Genomic DNA, 14995 nt, shown 5'->3' with positions numbered 1-14995 from the left:
ATAGATAGAAGTTTTACTTTACCCTATATAATAAGTGAAGGCTTGGGCATTTCAGTAGATATAAACATCTTTATGGCTAAATTCAAAGGTGTCTTTCACACCTGAAAACCAAACACGTGTCTCTCACTACAAGTCCCACTCTTTTACCCGTTTCAATGTTCGCTCACAAATTCACCTTCTTTTCTCCTATATCCAAGTTTCCATCACAAGATTAGATTAGGGAATACTGGATTCTCTTCAAAGTTTATTCAATTTGTAGATTAAGATTTTGCGAAGGTTGTTTATTTCGTCTAATTTGTCTCAAGTTTAGCTCTATGTTGTGGTAAGTTTTTTCTCCAAGTAATCTTTTCTTACTGCAATTATTTGTGGCTAAAATTTTGCCAGATTCTTACATATGTGTCAGTATTTTTATCTGATCTTCCCATGCATGTCTAGAAATTGATACTCCAGTGCGTGATTTGGGTCAATTGTTATTTGATGTCTCTTCTGATTATTTCTCTAATGACGTTTGCTTGAGAAAATTACTGACCAAAATTCTCTAATGGCGTTTTGTCAATGTTCTCTTTTAGTACAAACTAATTACTGCAAAATTAATCTGTTCTAGAGAAAGTTGAAGTATCAAAATCCTTTTTTCTGACCATTGGTATGTGTCAAATTATGATATTTAGGTGACACTTCAAGCCTAGGTTTTTCCCTACAAGGATGAAAAGTTTTTGCTTGACGTAATGTTATTCTTTCATTGGAAATGCACCTTACTAGCTCTAAGCGAGAGCTGTTTGTTCCCCCTTCATTTTCTTCCTTTACCGTTTGGTTTCATTAAATCTGCGGATTTTGGGTTATTGGTTTCCTTCTCTGAGCTTAGTTCTTATCAGTTTTGTTTAAATGGTTCGGAGTCCAATTTCGCTACCGGCGTAACTCTTGAACTGGAGAAAGATTGGTAACCATAACGACTGATTCAACCCCTGATAACAGCTTCGTGTGAAAAAAGAAGACGAAAATTGATGTGCAACAATTAAAGTTTTTTAAGGCATTGCAAAGTGGAGTTGCTATTAGGGAACAATTGGACTATCCAACAGTAAGTGCGAGTTTTTCCAGTCTATAGCTTCCATTTTCTTTACAAGTCATGTTTGGTTCTTATATCTTCAAATTTATGACCAATTTCACCTTAATATTACTATAAGGATCCGTTCACTTCTCTCTGACCTCTTTGTCGCGTCCTACCGATAGGGTTTTTGTCCTTTTCTGGATAATATTATCTGATCACAATTTATGTATGGTAAGTCTTTAGTTATATTGGTATGGCATAGTCATCATACTTGTTTTGTTAGTCGGTGTTTTTTAAAGTTGTGACTTGAATGCTAAATTATCATAAAACTACATTGCTTTATGTTTCTTGAGTTCTAAGTTGTTCAATGACTACATAAAATGTTTGGCTGTTTGTTGAGATTAGTTTAGAGATTTAATTTACTATATCTAATTTTTTTCTAGCGCACCAAGTGAAATATCTGTATTCTGAAATAAAAAAGATAAAATATGTGTGCAATTCTTTCCTGGATTCCAATTGAAAATTGCGTTGGCATACGCTGCACATAATTAAGAGACTTCATTTAGCTTGTCCGTGCATTGTTGCTTTGACTGCAAGCTCAATCCCCTTCTCCCAGTCAATATTGACTATTAATGCAAAAGATAGGGCTTGTGCCTGACAGAAGGATATTCACAATATTTGGGTTAATAGATAAATGATATGACGGACATAATCTGGATACTTGTATAATCTTTATGGACTTCTTTACTTAGCTAAAGGAGTTTCAGTGTAATTTCTTGCTCTCTCATCGTTGTAAAGAAAAGAATTACTTTTACACTTTTTCGGTACTATTGACTAAAGTTACTTCTTTACTTGTCAAAATGAAAAGGATGAGGGCTTTTCTCAGTATAATTTTAGTGTTTCGTTCTATTTTATTGGAAAATAGCTGCTGATAAAAAGAGAAGGGGGAAAAAGTGAGCTGACAGTGGGAGTATAGTCCATTAAGGAAGCAAGGAAATCGGCGAGGGCAGTGTCATCTTCGTGTCTTCCTTCACTCGTTTGCTGACTTTGACTCTGGTTCATTTCAACGGCGGATCAGCGCCGTTCGGAGTTTCAACTTCGACTGAGGTAAAATGGGGGGTGCGAAACCACAGAGGTAAGGAGGTTTTCGAACGCTCGCTTTGTGAAGGAAAATGAAGGAGGAGGAAAATTGAAAAGAAGTTTATTTCTTTTTTTGGTTCCTTTATTTAGCTTAAGGGTAAAATAGATAGAAGTTTTACTTTACCCTATATAATAAGTGAAGGCTTGGGCATTTCAGTAGATATAAACATCTTTATGGCTAAATTCAAAGGTGTCTTTCACACCTGAAAACCAAACACGTGTCTCTCACTACAAGTCCCACTCTTTTACCCGTTTCAATGTTCGCTCACAAATTCACCTTCTTTTCTCCTATATCCAAGTTTCCATCACAAGATTAGATTAGGGAATACTGGATTCTCTTCAAAGTTTATTCAATTTGTAGATTAAGATTTTGCGAAGGTTGTTTATTTCGTCTAATTTGTCTCAAGTTTAGCTCTATGTTGTGGTAAGTTTTTTCTCCAAGTAATCTTTTCTTACTGCAATTATTTGTGGCTAAAATTTTGCCAGATTCTTACATATGTGTCAGTATTTTTATCTGATCTTCCCATGCATGTCTAGAAATTGATACTCCAGTGCGTGATTTGGGTCAATTGTTATTTGATGTCTCTTCTGATTATTTCTCTAATGACGTTTGCTTGAGAAAATTACTGACCAAAATTCTCTAATGGCGTTTTGTCAATGTTCTCTTTTAGTACAAACTAATTACTGCAAAATTAATCTGTTCTAGAGAAAGTTGAAGTATCAAAATCCTTTTTTCTGACCATTGGTATGTGTCAAATTATGATATTTAGGTGACACTTCAAGCCTAGGTTTTTCCCTACAAGGATGAAAAGTTTTTGCTTGACGTAATGTTATTCTTTCATTGGAAATGCACCTTACTAGCTCTAAGCGAGAGCTGTTTGTTCCCCCTTCATTTTCTTCCTTTACCGTTTGGTTTCATTAAATCTGCGGATTTTGGGTTATTGGTTTCCTTCTCTGAGCTTAGTTCTTATCAGTTTTGTTTAAATGGTTCGGAGTCCAATTTCGCTACCGGCGTAACTCTTGAACTGGAGAAAGATTGGTAACCATAACGACTGATTCAACCCCTGATAACAGCTTCGTGTGAAAAAAGAAGACGAAAATTGATGTGCAACAATTAAAGTTTTTTAAGGCATTGCAAAGTGGAGTTGCTATTAGGGAACAATTGGACTATCCAACAGTAAGTGCGAGTTTTTCCAGTCTATAGCTTCCATTTTCTTTACAAGTCATGTTTGGTTCTTATATCTTCAAATTTATGACCAATTTCACCTTAATATTACTATAAGGATCCGTTCACTTCTCTCTGACCTCTTTGTCGCGTCCTACCGATAGGGTTTTTGTCCTTTTCTGGATAATATTATCTGATCACAATTTATGTATGGTAAGTCTTTAGTTATATTGGTATGGCATAGTCATCATACTTGTTTTGTTAGTCGGTGTTTTTTAAAGTTGTGACTTGAATGCTAAATTATCATAAAACTACATTGCTTTATGTTTCTTGAGTTCTAAGTTGTTCAATGACTACATAAAATGTTTGGCTGTTTGTTGAGATTAGTTTAGAGATTTAATTTACTATATCTAATTTTTTTCTAGCGCACCAAGTGAAATATCTGTATTCTGAAATAAAAAAGATAAAATATGTGTGCAATTCTTTCCTGGATTCCAATTGAAAATTGCGTTGGCATACGCTGCACATAATTAAGAGACTTCATTTAGCTTGTCCGTGCATTGTTGCTTTGACTGCAAGCTCAATCCCCTTCTCCCAGTCAATATTGACTATTAATGCAAAAGATAGGGCTTGTGCCTGACAGAAGGATATTCACAATATTTGGGTTAATAGATAAATGATATGACGGACATAATCTGGATACTTGTATAATCTTTATGGACTTCTTTACTTAGCTAAAGGAGTTTCAGTGTAATTTCTTGCTCTCTCATCGTTGTAAAGAAAAGAATTACTTTTACACTTTTTCGGTACTATTGACTAAAGTTACTTCTTTACTTGTCAAAATGAAAAGGATGAGGGCTTTTCTCAGTATAATTTTAGTGTTTCGTTCTATTTTATTGGAAAATAACTCTTGAGATGACTCTGAGACTTGCACTTTTTTCCCAATTTGTTTAACTGGATATCATCTTTTTATTTAAAAATTGTATTTTCTATGGCTTGCACTCATTATGTTTTCCGCAATATGAATGAGTGATTGTCTCATCAAATCTTTTCATGTAGAAGCCCCCAAAATGGTAGAATTTGTGTCTAACAAAAAGTTGTATTTTAATCCTTCTATCTTGCTAAATTCTGTTTAAAATCTACATTCTCTTCCAGGGACCTACATCAAGTTCTGAATCAAACTGTAGTTACTTCAAGTGGGCTACTGCTTCAACATTTAAGGAAAAAGGAAAGTGAAGTCAAGAGCTCAGGGTACATGTTATCTCCACATTTTTGTATTTTTTCTCAGCAGGTAACCTTCTATTTCTACTTTGACGTGAAAAGTTGTAGCATCTTTTTACTTGATAAATTGCAGAATCAGACCCCAAGGAACTTCAGATTGAGGTGTAGTTGCTGTTAAACTGCATATCAACATATTCAACATTTGGTGTCATAATTAGCTGAAATTATGTAACAACTGCATAATTTTTGATGTTTACCTGGATGAGACCTTTGGTATGAGGTGTGTGTTTCCATTCTTTTTGCCATTATGTTCTTTGACACAATTACTTGGCTGTTAATCTTCCTTCACACCGTTACATCCTCCCATGTGCTTATGTGAATTTCACATATGAAGTTTGGGCATTGGGGTGGGGTTAGGGGCTATTGGTGTCCATACATATTATTAGGTCCACATTGTAGAATAAAATAATTCGTGATCTTCTCAAAAAATATCATTTATTTTACTAAAATTACCCATTCGGTTGGCAAAATCATTGTGGCACTAATTTTATCTTTTCAGAAAGATGTTGAATTAGTTTTGGAAGTAAGCATATAACTAATTTTCCAGGTGAATTTAAAATCTGGTTTCTAGCTAAAAGGATGTTGATTAGTTATACGAAGATGATCAATTTTCTGATTTATATGCTTTCGTTGAGACATGAAGCTTTTAAACAAATTTTTGTCATAATTTTCTGTGAAGCAACTTTATCAGAAAAAGTAAATTTTATTGAAGGGTTTGAAGTAACCATGTTTTTTGTGTTTTATTTTTCTTGCAAAACAACGGTCAGGACTGACATGCTGAGAATAATTGACTCGAGAAAATTAATAGTTGAAATTTGGAATCGACTAATAGTTTCAATTTTTAATTTATTGGATCTTCACTACGTCTAATAGAATGGAAATATGTCACCCTTTCATGTCTTTTTAATGATTAAAATTCATTGTTTTTCTAGAAAACTGGAGAATATTTATTTAGAAATTAAAATAAAAATATTTTGTAGTATTTGTTTTTATAATAGCCTTTGTGATCAAAGTACGTGAGATCGTATGTGGTGGGAGGTAGAGAAAAGTGTTGATGGTGATAGTGATGAATAGGTGGTGCCGAAAGCAAAGCTTTTTCTTATTGCCCGAAAGAGTTCTCAAAGCTCAGTAGGGAGGAAGGACGAGGAGAGTGTGAGACAATTAGGTGTTTTCTACTACTACTTATTTTTTATGGTGAGTAGAGAATATTCTTGAGATCTGAAAATTGGTATAGTACTGCCATCATGGGTACTGCAATTCTTTCTTGTTCTACTGATTTATTGCTCAATTTGGTTGTTCATGGAGTTAGTATATCTGGCGTGAACCTTTGGATAGACTATGCAAGATCAATAATTATAGTTGCACGGAGTACAGTAGAATTCCTCGGTACGGTCATTCGGAAATCCCAGATGCTCTAGCTAGGGCTGTTAGAGGCAACTCTGATTTTGATAAGTTACATGTTGAGATGACCAAGAAGGTAAGTCTGACATCCATTTGAAGTAATTTTCTTGCCTACTGGGCTTCTGCAGTCTTAGGTAATTGCAATTGATGTGCTGGATAAGGTTAATGACCGTGACACAGAGATCATGACTCTTTATAATAAATGGATAACTGCCAATAGAGCTATTTTGGCGATTATTTTACACCCTCTTTGTCTCCATTCCTTACAGTCTTCCATCAAGTACCCAATAGGTGTATCATATGTGAGAGTTTAAACACTTCTTGTTTATGCATGGATTGGTCAGATTAACTTTGGCTGCCATTTCAATTGTTCTTGCTGAATTTCATCTCTATCACTCGATCTCCAATGCTTCAAATTCGAATACTAACCAATGTAAAGAGTACAATATGTGCTTCGGTAGTGTATCACTAAAGGTGCTGCTGATCTTATTGTCTTTTTTTTTTGAACAGTAGGAAATATATTAATAATAACTAAGTGTCAAGTTTTGACATACTACAACCCATACTGCCGCAATTGTCATGATTGACAGTTTTAGACTAAAGTTTACACTCACCAAAGATGTTAGTTGGTCATTCCAATTAAGAACAAGAAAAGGCAGCGATACATTGGTATGGTGACTGCTTGATAGCACAACATCCGTCTTAAGGGTAAAATAGATAGACATTTTACTTAATATATAGAAGAGCAAGAGAAGCAGGTCGAGGTCGTCATGTGTGCTTGCCTACAAAAGGGTATTCTGGTCATTTCAACTTTAGTCTTTAATTTCCCTTAAAACACCTGTAGGCGCTCTAACAGTGACAGCAACAAAGTAGTCGCCTAGATTATGATGGGCGCTTGGGTTTCTATGTTGCTGGCTCAACGCGTGGACTTCCATGTAACATCTGACCATTTGATATTATCAGTCATAACACTATCTCAAAGTTCCCATCTCTCTCAACACCTCCATGAAATCTCTGCTTCCTCTCGCTGCTACTGTTTGTCTACGCTGGTCCTCATCCTGTGCTTAGAGGTCTACGGTATTTCAGTATGACAGATAGGTCACTTTCTATCTCTGTCTGTTCATCTTCTTTGTCTTTGTCTGCCTTCTGATTTGTATCTTTCAGAGAAAAATTAAATAGGTAATTTCAAAGGCCAGAATTGAATTTGCTCTGCTTTTGTCTCTCTTAGCTCAGAATTCCATAACCTTCTTCTTCGCTGTAAGAAAGAATTGGAGTTTGACTTGGATTTTTGTACTTCGTTAGTTGCTAAATTGATATAATCACATGGTTCACGGTCACCGCTGATCTTCGCTCAGAATTCCTTTGGCTTCTGCTTCTTCGTTGTAACAGAAAATTGGGGTTTCGCTTGGGTTTTGCAGTTCAGTGGTTGCTCAATTGACATACTTTTTTCATTATATGTTACTGTGATTGTTTTATTTTTGGGTTCTTGCTGATTTATTGCTCGAAATTAAATTGTAATTTTATGTTAATTTTGTGAAATTCAAAAATACCTTGAAAGAAATTGGGATTTCCGTCTACTATCTAACTATTCTCCATGTTTGTTTATGTTTGAAGGTTTTTTGTATTTTGACCAAGAGTTATAAATTGGGGATTTAGAATGGATGAAGGTTACTTTGTTGGATTTAAGCTACAATTTTAGTCTACTACTGATATATTTTATTTTGTTGATTTATTTCATTTTGTTATTCTGAGTTTACATGAAAAAAGTGAGCTGGTTCTTTATTGTTTCAAAGATTTGTACATGGCTTCTTACTTTCGAGCTCAGTGATTAGTAGCTTATATATACAAATTCAATAGAACTTGTTTGGTGTTTTTGGATTTGTATGGTGCGGTAAGTGCATACTTGTAGCTTTTAATATTCTTTCCTAACAAATCAATGTTCTCTCCCCTACCCACTATTTTTCTGCAAAGGTCAGCCTTATATTTTGCCTTGCAGCTACAACAGCAAAGTTAGCAGCGACATTATTTATGATTTCATGATTATTGTGTATATTACTTTCTTTTACCTATTATCTGGTTCCTACACTAATACAATACTTAACATATACTTCATAGGCCTTTTTTACGCACTACCAGATATAGGAACTAGGTATATCTGTGCAAGCCTTTGTATTGCAATGTTAATTCAACTTCTCAACTACCCTACTTTGCAAGTATTTTTCCTTGTAAATATTGTACTCTTTACACTGACAAACTGTATTTATCGAAATGAAACATGCTCTAATACAAAGTGTTGGATTCTTTGTTTGTTTGATTTTGTTTCCCGTACTAACTATGTTAACAGTGAGATTCCCTACAATGTCAATGAAGGAATCCCTGAGAAGGGGCTTCCGAAGATGGGGCAGAACAAGCTGCTTTTTTGTGCTTCCATATCTTTCTCTGCTGAAGGTAAAATTTCTTCATATGGATGCTTTCTTGATCATTTTACTTGTTTGCAGTTTATCTTTATAATATGTAGCTATTTATCACGTTATGCTAGAATTGCGGCGTCTCACTATGGCAGAAGGAAAAGTAGACAAAGATTCAACTGGAGAAGTTTTGGACAAGGTTCAATTTCGAGATAATTTAATTGGAAAAGTTATCAAAGATAATGAGCATGACCGAACTGCTGCAATTAAGTTACTTTTAGTAGGGTGGTTTTCCTGATTTAATAGGTAAACCCATAACTCATAGCCAATTACTAAAGATTTCAGGGGAGTTAATATGTTCTCCCTGCTTTTGTCACTATGCTTTAAAGAAGGAAACGAAAAATTGCTCTATCACTTACACGTTCTTTGTTGTGCTCTTTATGTGTCTGATGATATGCTTTAAAGAGAAAGAATGAAAAATTAGCAAGGTGCAAGTGATGGTATATAAACAACAATGTCTTTAGTTATATGTTTCCCTCCAAAGTAGGATGAGGTGCAAATGAGTTAGAGTAGAATCTTACATTTTACTGAACTAGGATTTAGTGATAGAAATATATAAATGAAAAATGTTTTACTTTTACAACTAAAGATTTCTATACTTTTATTGTCAGTAAACAATACTTTTGTGTCAGCTTCTAATTTCATTAGTTAAATCTACTTTTATTTTTCATATGATTTCTTTTGCCATCCAGGGGTTCCTTTATTTGGATTCTGTCACTTGTATTTCTCTAAGTTCTTTGTGGCATGACCAAGAGGTACTATTTCTTCATATGAGTTATGAAGTTACTTCTTGTATATTTTGTTTGTGGTTGTTTTTATGCAGTATTTTGATTTTCAATGATAAAAGGTCTGTGCTGCTTATGCTGTTTTCAAAGTGTAGTCTACACCTGGTTAGTCAATTCCTTCTTAGGCATAATGTTTAATTGCACATACGTTCTTGAAATATCTTAATCGTTTCAACTCGCTACAGATTGATTTAATTAGCTTTCACGTATACTTATTCTAACATCTTTGCTCTTTTAATTATAAGCACAATGTTAATCATTTTATTTAGAAACAGTTTGATAAACATGAATAGGAAAGAAAATGTATAGTATGAATTATGGGGCAGTTAAATGTATTGGTACTTTTTCCTTATAACATTTGGTCAAGCACTTGAAATTTGCTGGTTGCATGTTTTTGAACCTTTGCCTTCTACATTTTGGCAAATAATTTTTTTTGAGCCCATAAGTTTCACAATTTACTTGGTTAATCATAGAGGAAAATTTACAGTCAACCACTGCAGCTCTAAGATATCATACTCTAACTTGTACTATACCAATTCTGCTCCAACTTCACGCCTCTCTATTGGCAAATACTGTCTTACCCCTTAAGCTGGACAAAACCAAATCTTGAAAGTGTTATATTCACTCATTCGACGCCTATAAAGTTGATAGTCACAGAACCTATAACAGTATGGTAATGCATTTAATTTATTTTTTTTCAATTTCAGATGTTAAGATTACAAGAGTTGCCGGATTAATTGAGGCTAGAACTGTACCTTGCTCAGCTGCGAGTAGATGGAACACTATTCCGTTGGCATTAGAACACTTGAAAAAAAACAGGCAGAATGCTTAATATGTTGGGCCCGTGCGATAGCACGGGCAATCTTCATCTAGTCTACTATATAGAAGAGCCCTAAAGCAAGCAGGAGGCCGTCGACATCCCTGCTTGGCGGGGTAACTTGGTCTTTTCTCAGTTTTATGCTGGGTAGAATTTCTGTTGTGCCCCCGCGTTTGCTGATTTATATGTTTAGAGAAAGACTAAATAGGTAATTTCGGCTTCACCTTTGATGGGAATGACGGCCACCGCTTGGCTTTAGGAAAACTTTGCGCTGCTTCTCTGCCTTTCCTTTGTTTAGAATTGCCATCGCTTCTCCTTCTTCATCGTTTGATCCGCCATCCTTATGACTTTAAAGTCTTTGTGTTCATTAACGGAAGATCGATTTTCTGAAATAAAAAATGATACTGTAATAGAAAATTGGGGTTTTGCTGAGTTTCTTCACACTTCCATAATTGCTCCATGAAGATCATAGTCAAAAGGTTAGTTTTACTGCTCTATTTTATTCCCTTTCTATGTGTTTTGTGATTGTTTTGTTTCAGGGGTCTTGTTAGTTGTTGCTTTGTGGTTCCAAATGTCGTCATAATTTTCTCTTGATTTTTTGAAATTTAAAAAACAGCTTGAAAAGAAACTGGGCTTTCCGCTGATTATTTGATGATTCTCCATCTTTATTCTATTTAAAGATTTTGTCATTTTGGCCAAGAGTAATAAATTGAGGATTTTAGAATGGATGAGCCTGTGACTGACTTGGATTTCAACTACTGTTTGATCTGTTTCCTACTTATTTCATTTTTCCCCAAATTTACATGAAAAGGATGAGTTAGGTTTTCATTATTTGGAACTTTTTGTGTTATCGCTTCATATCTTTTAGCTGCCGTAATTTTAGCTTCATAAAATTTGGTTACTAATCTGACAGTGATGTTTGGAAAAAGAGCTAATAATGATCTAACTAGAGAAAGTATAACATAGATGTGATGTTCTATAATTAAAATTCAACAAACACGTTTTGTAGAGAAAAAGTTATCACAAACCTGCCCAGAAACACTGATTTTCTTGTCCAAATGTTTTTGGAGCTTCCATACATCGAAGTCGAATTTAATTTACAAAGATGTAGCAGTTAAATCAGTTGTTGTAAGATTGGGGTCCCCAAAAATGTAAGATTGGGGTCCACAAATTTGCGAGACAAAAAGGAGCCTCATACAACTAGTGTAAGTTGTATGAGACACAAAATAAAACTTCTCGTGAGATTGTAAGTTGCATCATACAATATGTATGATGACCACACTGAACAATGGTTGCACAACTATTATACATAATTGATTAGATAAAAAATATATCGTTGATAGCCAGATTGTTGTATTTGCTCCAAATAGCTACAAAATTTTAAAGAAGAATATTTTTTACCCTGTTTGTGTAATTGCAAAGTACACAAATACTTCTGATGACTTTATTGGACAAGGATTCAGCCTGCTGTTAGGTGTAATAATAAGATAAAGAAGATGCTGAAATGAACAGTATGCTTTGCTGGATTTACTGGGATGATTTTTCAAATTCTCATAACTCATGTTGGATCTCGAGTTTTCATTTTAGTGCGTGACAGAAATAGATTCACCAGCTGTCATGGAGTCTCTATCTTCTACTTTCGACTTCTTCTATCAAATTTTAAACTTTAATAGGATTAGAAAAAAACTACTGAATGTAGTAAATTGAAAAGGTTTAACTGATATTAAAGAAGATTGGTTGCAGTAAAATATAGTATATGAAGGCTTAAGCTATTTGGAAAGGAAGTTGCTTCTAAAAGAACATCATTTAATTGAACTTAGGTCGGGGATCTATTGGAATTAACAAGCTGAAAAAGATTTAGTGCACTACCTGCCTAGGTATTCTCAAGATGAGTCATAACATGTCCAGTTGTGCACATAGGAAGGCATGATGTGCTCTTACGATAATAGCAAAGTGGCTGCTTGATTTGTATCTAATCATCTGCTTTTCCCTCTCTGTTCCAGAGCTCCTTTTAACCTGTCACATGCTTGACCATGTGGTTGTTTGTTTATTTGCTTCTTATTTAAGTGAGCACCTAATAAAGTTATCTCAATTTGTTTTGCAATATGTTCAAATGCTACATAACCTATTCCATGGTAAACTTACAGCAGGTAAGGCTAAAATTGTGCCATATTTCTACTTTAAAGATTCTCTATAGTAGTTTGCTTATCTTTCTTGGAAGTAACAACCCATTATCATTTGTGTGTCCATTTAGCACTTTTATATTTATCTCCACTCGCTTAGTGCATGCATTTTTTAAATACCCTAATAATATAACCAATCAGTTCTAAAGATTCTTTTGAGTCAGATGTCCATAGTCACTCTTAATTATCTTAAAGAAATTAGTTTTGTCATGATAGTTCATTAGGACTATCACCAAATTTGGTGAGTACAGTTGGTTGAATGCATGACCTTATAATAGTAGATCTATAACGTAAGTGAAATTATTATATACTTTTCTTGCAAGCAGAGACTGAAGAACCAAGGTTGTAGAGAATGGAATCAATAGAAATGAAAGAAGCTCTTTTGAGAAAGAGGCTGAATGTGGAGGAAAACTGTAGGAAAGCATATTTTCTTACTGAGATTTGAGACACAAAATTCAATCAGTTTTCCCGTGAAAATCATAGAAACTGGTATGTATTCTATCTTAAATAGACATCAGCAGTCCAGTAGCAACTTTTTCTTTTTCAAACAAGTGATCTCTAACTAAATCATTACTGCAGCAATTTGTGTACTATTTGTATGCCTAAAGAGACTGACTTGCACCATAATTCTTTTTCTAATATCTTTCTTATACAAATGAATATTGTCACCCATGTTGAAAAAGGTGCACATCCTATTCCGAAGAAAGCTGATAAAGAGCTCAAACTCTTGTCGTGTATCTTCCTTTACTTTGCTTTTGATGTACTTCTGTTTTAATTGCAAATGTATAGCTGTCTCAGTACTCAATATTATATTTTAAAATTTCAAATTGCCACAAACAATTGTATATTTGACAATACCTTATGGTGTTTATTTGTCGTTGAAGGTACTATAAAACCTCTCTTATGTTGTCTGTTGCTTGCTTATGCTTCTGGTATAATAAGAGCGACTATTGAGCTGGGCACTGTAGGTGATACTCAAAAGGGAAACACAGGTTGCTTTACTTGAAGATGCACATTTTCTATATTTTATGGGTATTGCATCAAAAATACCTGGTTGTAGCTACCGATGGTTGACTAGATAGCAGTGGCGTTGTAGATTCTTTTTATATCCTCTTTTGCATTTGGTATGATATATCGAAAAGCCTATTGGTTATGATAGTCCAGTTTCTTATTTATGAATGGAGCTATTCCATTGGCATCAGAACACTTTTAGAAAAAAACAAAGCAGAATGCTAATATGTTGGGCCCGTGCGATAGCATGGGCAATCTTCATCTAGTATTGTATACAATGGGTTAGTTGAGAGAGAACATCCTACTTCTCTTTAGAATTTCTAGAGACAGGAATAGAACACTTTCGCATCTGTTACCTCATTTATGAATACACTAACAAACACTAATACACTAGAAGATGTTCCCAGAACATTAGACACTACCAATTGACATTGAGATAGAAAACCTAGAAGATGAAACAAGTCAACAGACAAAAAACAACCTCCATCCAAACCAGAACAACCTTAAAATAGGAGTACTACAAATTACCCGACCGGAGAAATGATCAGCTGGACCACACGATTTTTTTTTGAAAATAAACTACAGGTCAAAAAACGCCCAAAACAGGAACCAAATAGTGGTGCAAAAATCCATTGTAGGGTTCGATATATCGGATGAAACTAATAACCACTTCGACTTTGACAACTTTATCCCCATTACGTCGGAGGATAAGGAAAGAATTTATAAGAACTGGAAAATTCCTTAATACAGTAATAAATATCGTTGGCAGAAGGGTAACGTACAATTCATTCAACAAAAAATCACCCGTAATTTGAAAACCATCAAAACTTGTAACATTAATCGACCTAGGCTACGACTACTACCTCATAAAGTTCTCTAAACCAGAAAATTATGAGAAGGCTCTCGATGGGGGGCCTTAGTTCATAGGAAACCAATTCTTTACAGTTAAAAAAATGGGAACCTAGGTTCATAGCCGTAGAGGCATCCCTAACTTATTCAATCATATGGGTTAGGTTGCCAGAGCTCCTAACGGAGTTCTATGACTATAAAATTCTTCAAAAAATAGGAAACAAATAAGGAAAGTTACTTCATATTGATGCATGTACATCCCCATGTACATCCCCAACCATCAGGGAAAAATATGCAAGGATTTGCAATCTAGCACCCATAGAAAAATCCCTCAAAACATACATCATCATCGGAAATCACTACCAAAAATAGCTTACGAGGGCTTTAACCTACTGTGTGAATCATGCGGAAGGCTTGGACACACACAAAAGAATTGCCCTAACATAAGAACACCTATAGAGGCCAAGAACCCAACAAACAAAGAAAAAACTCAAGAACTAGAAACCTTAACTAAGGAAATAGGCCAATGAACTATAGTTACACACCAGAAAAGATAAAAAAAAAAATACAAGAACATACAAGGCGAAACCACAAGACGCCACAAAGACAACCAAGACAAGAAACTAGATCCAGCGGCAAAGCATCGATGGAAAGTAACTTAGGATCACTAGAGGCAAAACTAGGGCAACCCCAGAAACAAGAGTTTAGACGAAAAAATATTGAAATATCCAACTATATGGAAACTCCCTTAACACATCGGGTAGTGTGTTGACCAGTGAAGAGACTACAAAGAAGCATGGTGAGGTATTTAATGCAGCCTCCAATAACGGCACAATTAATCAATTAAACC

At 34.7% G+C, this 14995-nt stretch overlaps 1 protein-coding gene across 30 annotated transcripts; it reads left to right on the top strand.

Annotated features, from left to right (window-relative positions):
• Positions 1-145: 145 nt before the first annotated feature.
• LOC107827161 (uncharacterized) lies at positions 146-13443 on the top strand. Of its 30 annotated transcripts, none has more exons than XM_075241001.1 (12): positions 146-322; positions 973-1075; positions 1971-3362; positions 4506-4601; positions 4705-4851; positions 8377-8480; positions 8572-8746; positions 9193-9255; positions 9348-9390; positions 9993-10581; positions 12612-12774; positions 13170-13443. In XM_075241001.1, exons 5-7 carry the CDS (start codon positions 4847-4849, stop codon positions 8736-8738), a joined length of 276 nt encoding a protein of 91 aa, XP_075097102.1. In that variant the 5' UTR covers positions 146-322; positions 973-1075; positions 1971-3362; positions 4506-4601; positions 4705-4846; the 3' UTR covers positions 8739-8746; positions 9193-9255; positions 9348-9390; positions 9993-10581; positions 12612-12774; positions 13170-13443. The 30 variants fall into 30 exon arrangements, 27 of the variants coding, with proteins under 27 accessions (XP_075097102.1, XP_075097097.1, XP_075097104.1 ...); XM_075241003.1 differs by having other exon boundaries at positions 174-322; positions 873-1075; positions 9993-10218; XM_075241000.1 differs by having other exon boundaries at positions 174-322; positions 873-1075.
• Positions 13444-14995: the final 1552 nt, after the last annotated feature.

The sequence above is a fragment of the Nicotiana tabacum genome, chromosome 20 (genome assembly GCF_000715075.1).
Source record: "Nicotiana tabacum cultivar K326 chromosome 20, ASM71507v2, whole genome shotgun sequence".
Taxonomy (NCBI): Eukaryota; Viridiplantae; Streptophyta; class Magnoliopsida; order Solanales; family Solanaceae; genus Nicotiana; species Nicotiana tabacum.
The sequence above is the reverse complement of the archived record's forward strand: the minus strand, read 5'-3'. Positions and strand labels throughout refer to the sequence as shown.

Excerpts from the sequence above, each read along its gene's own strand:
- LOC107827161 (XM_075240987.1), top strand. The coding sequence starts at position 8,069 with ATGATTATTGTGTATATTACTTTCTTTTACCTATTATCTGGTTCCTAC. Across the intron at positions 8,481-8,571 it reads CATATCTTTCTCTGCTGAAG|AATTGCGGCGTCTCACTATG; the intron begins GTAAAATTTCTT and ends ACGTTATGCTAG. Across the intron at positions 8,640-9,192 it reads CTGGAGAAGTTTTGGACAAG|GGGTTCCTTTATTTGGATTC; the intron begins GTTCAATTTCGA and ends TTTGCCATCCAG.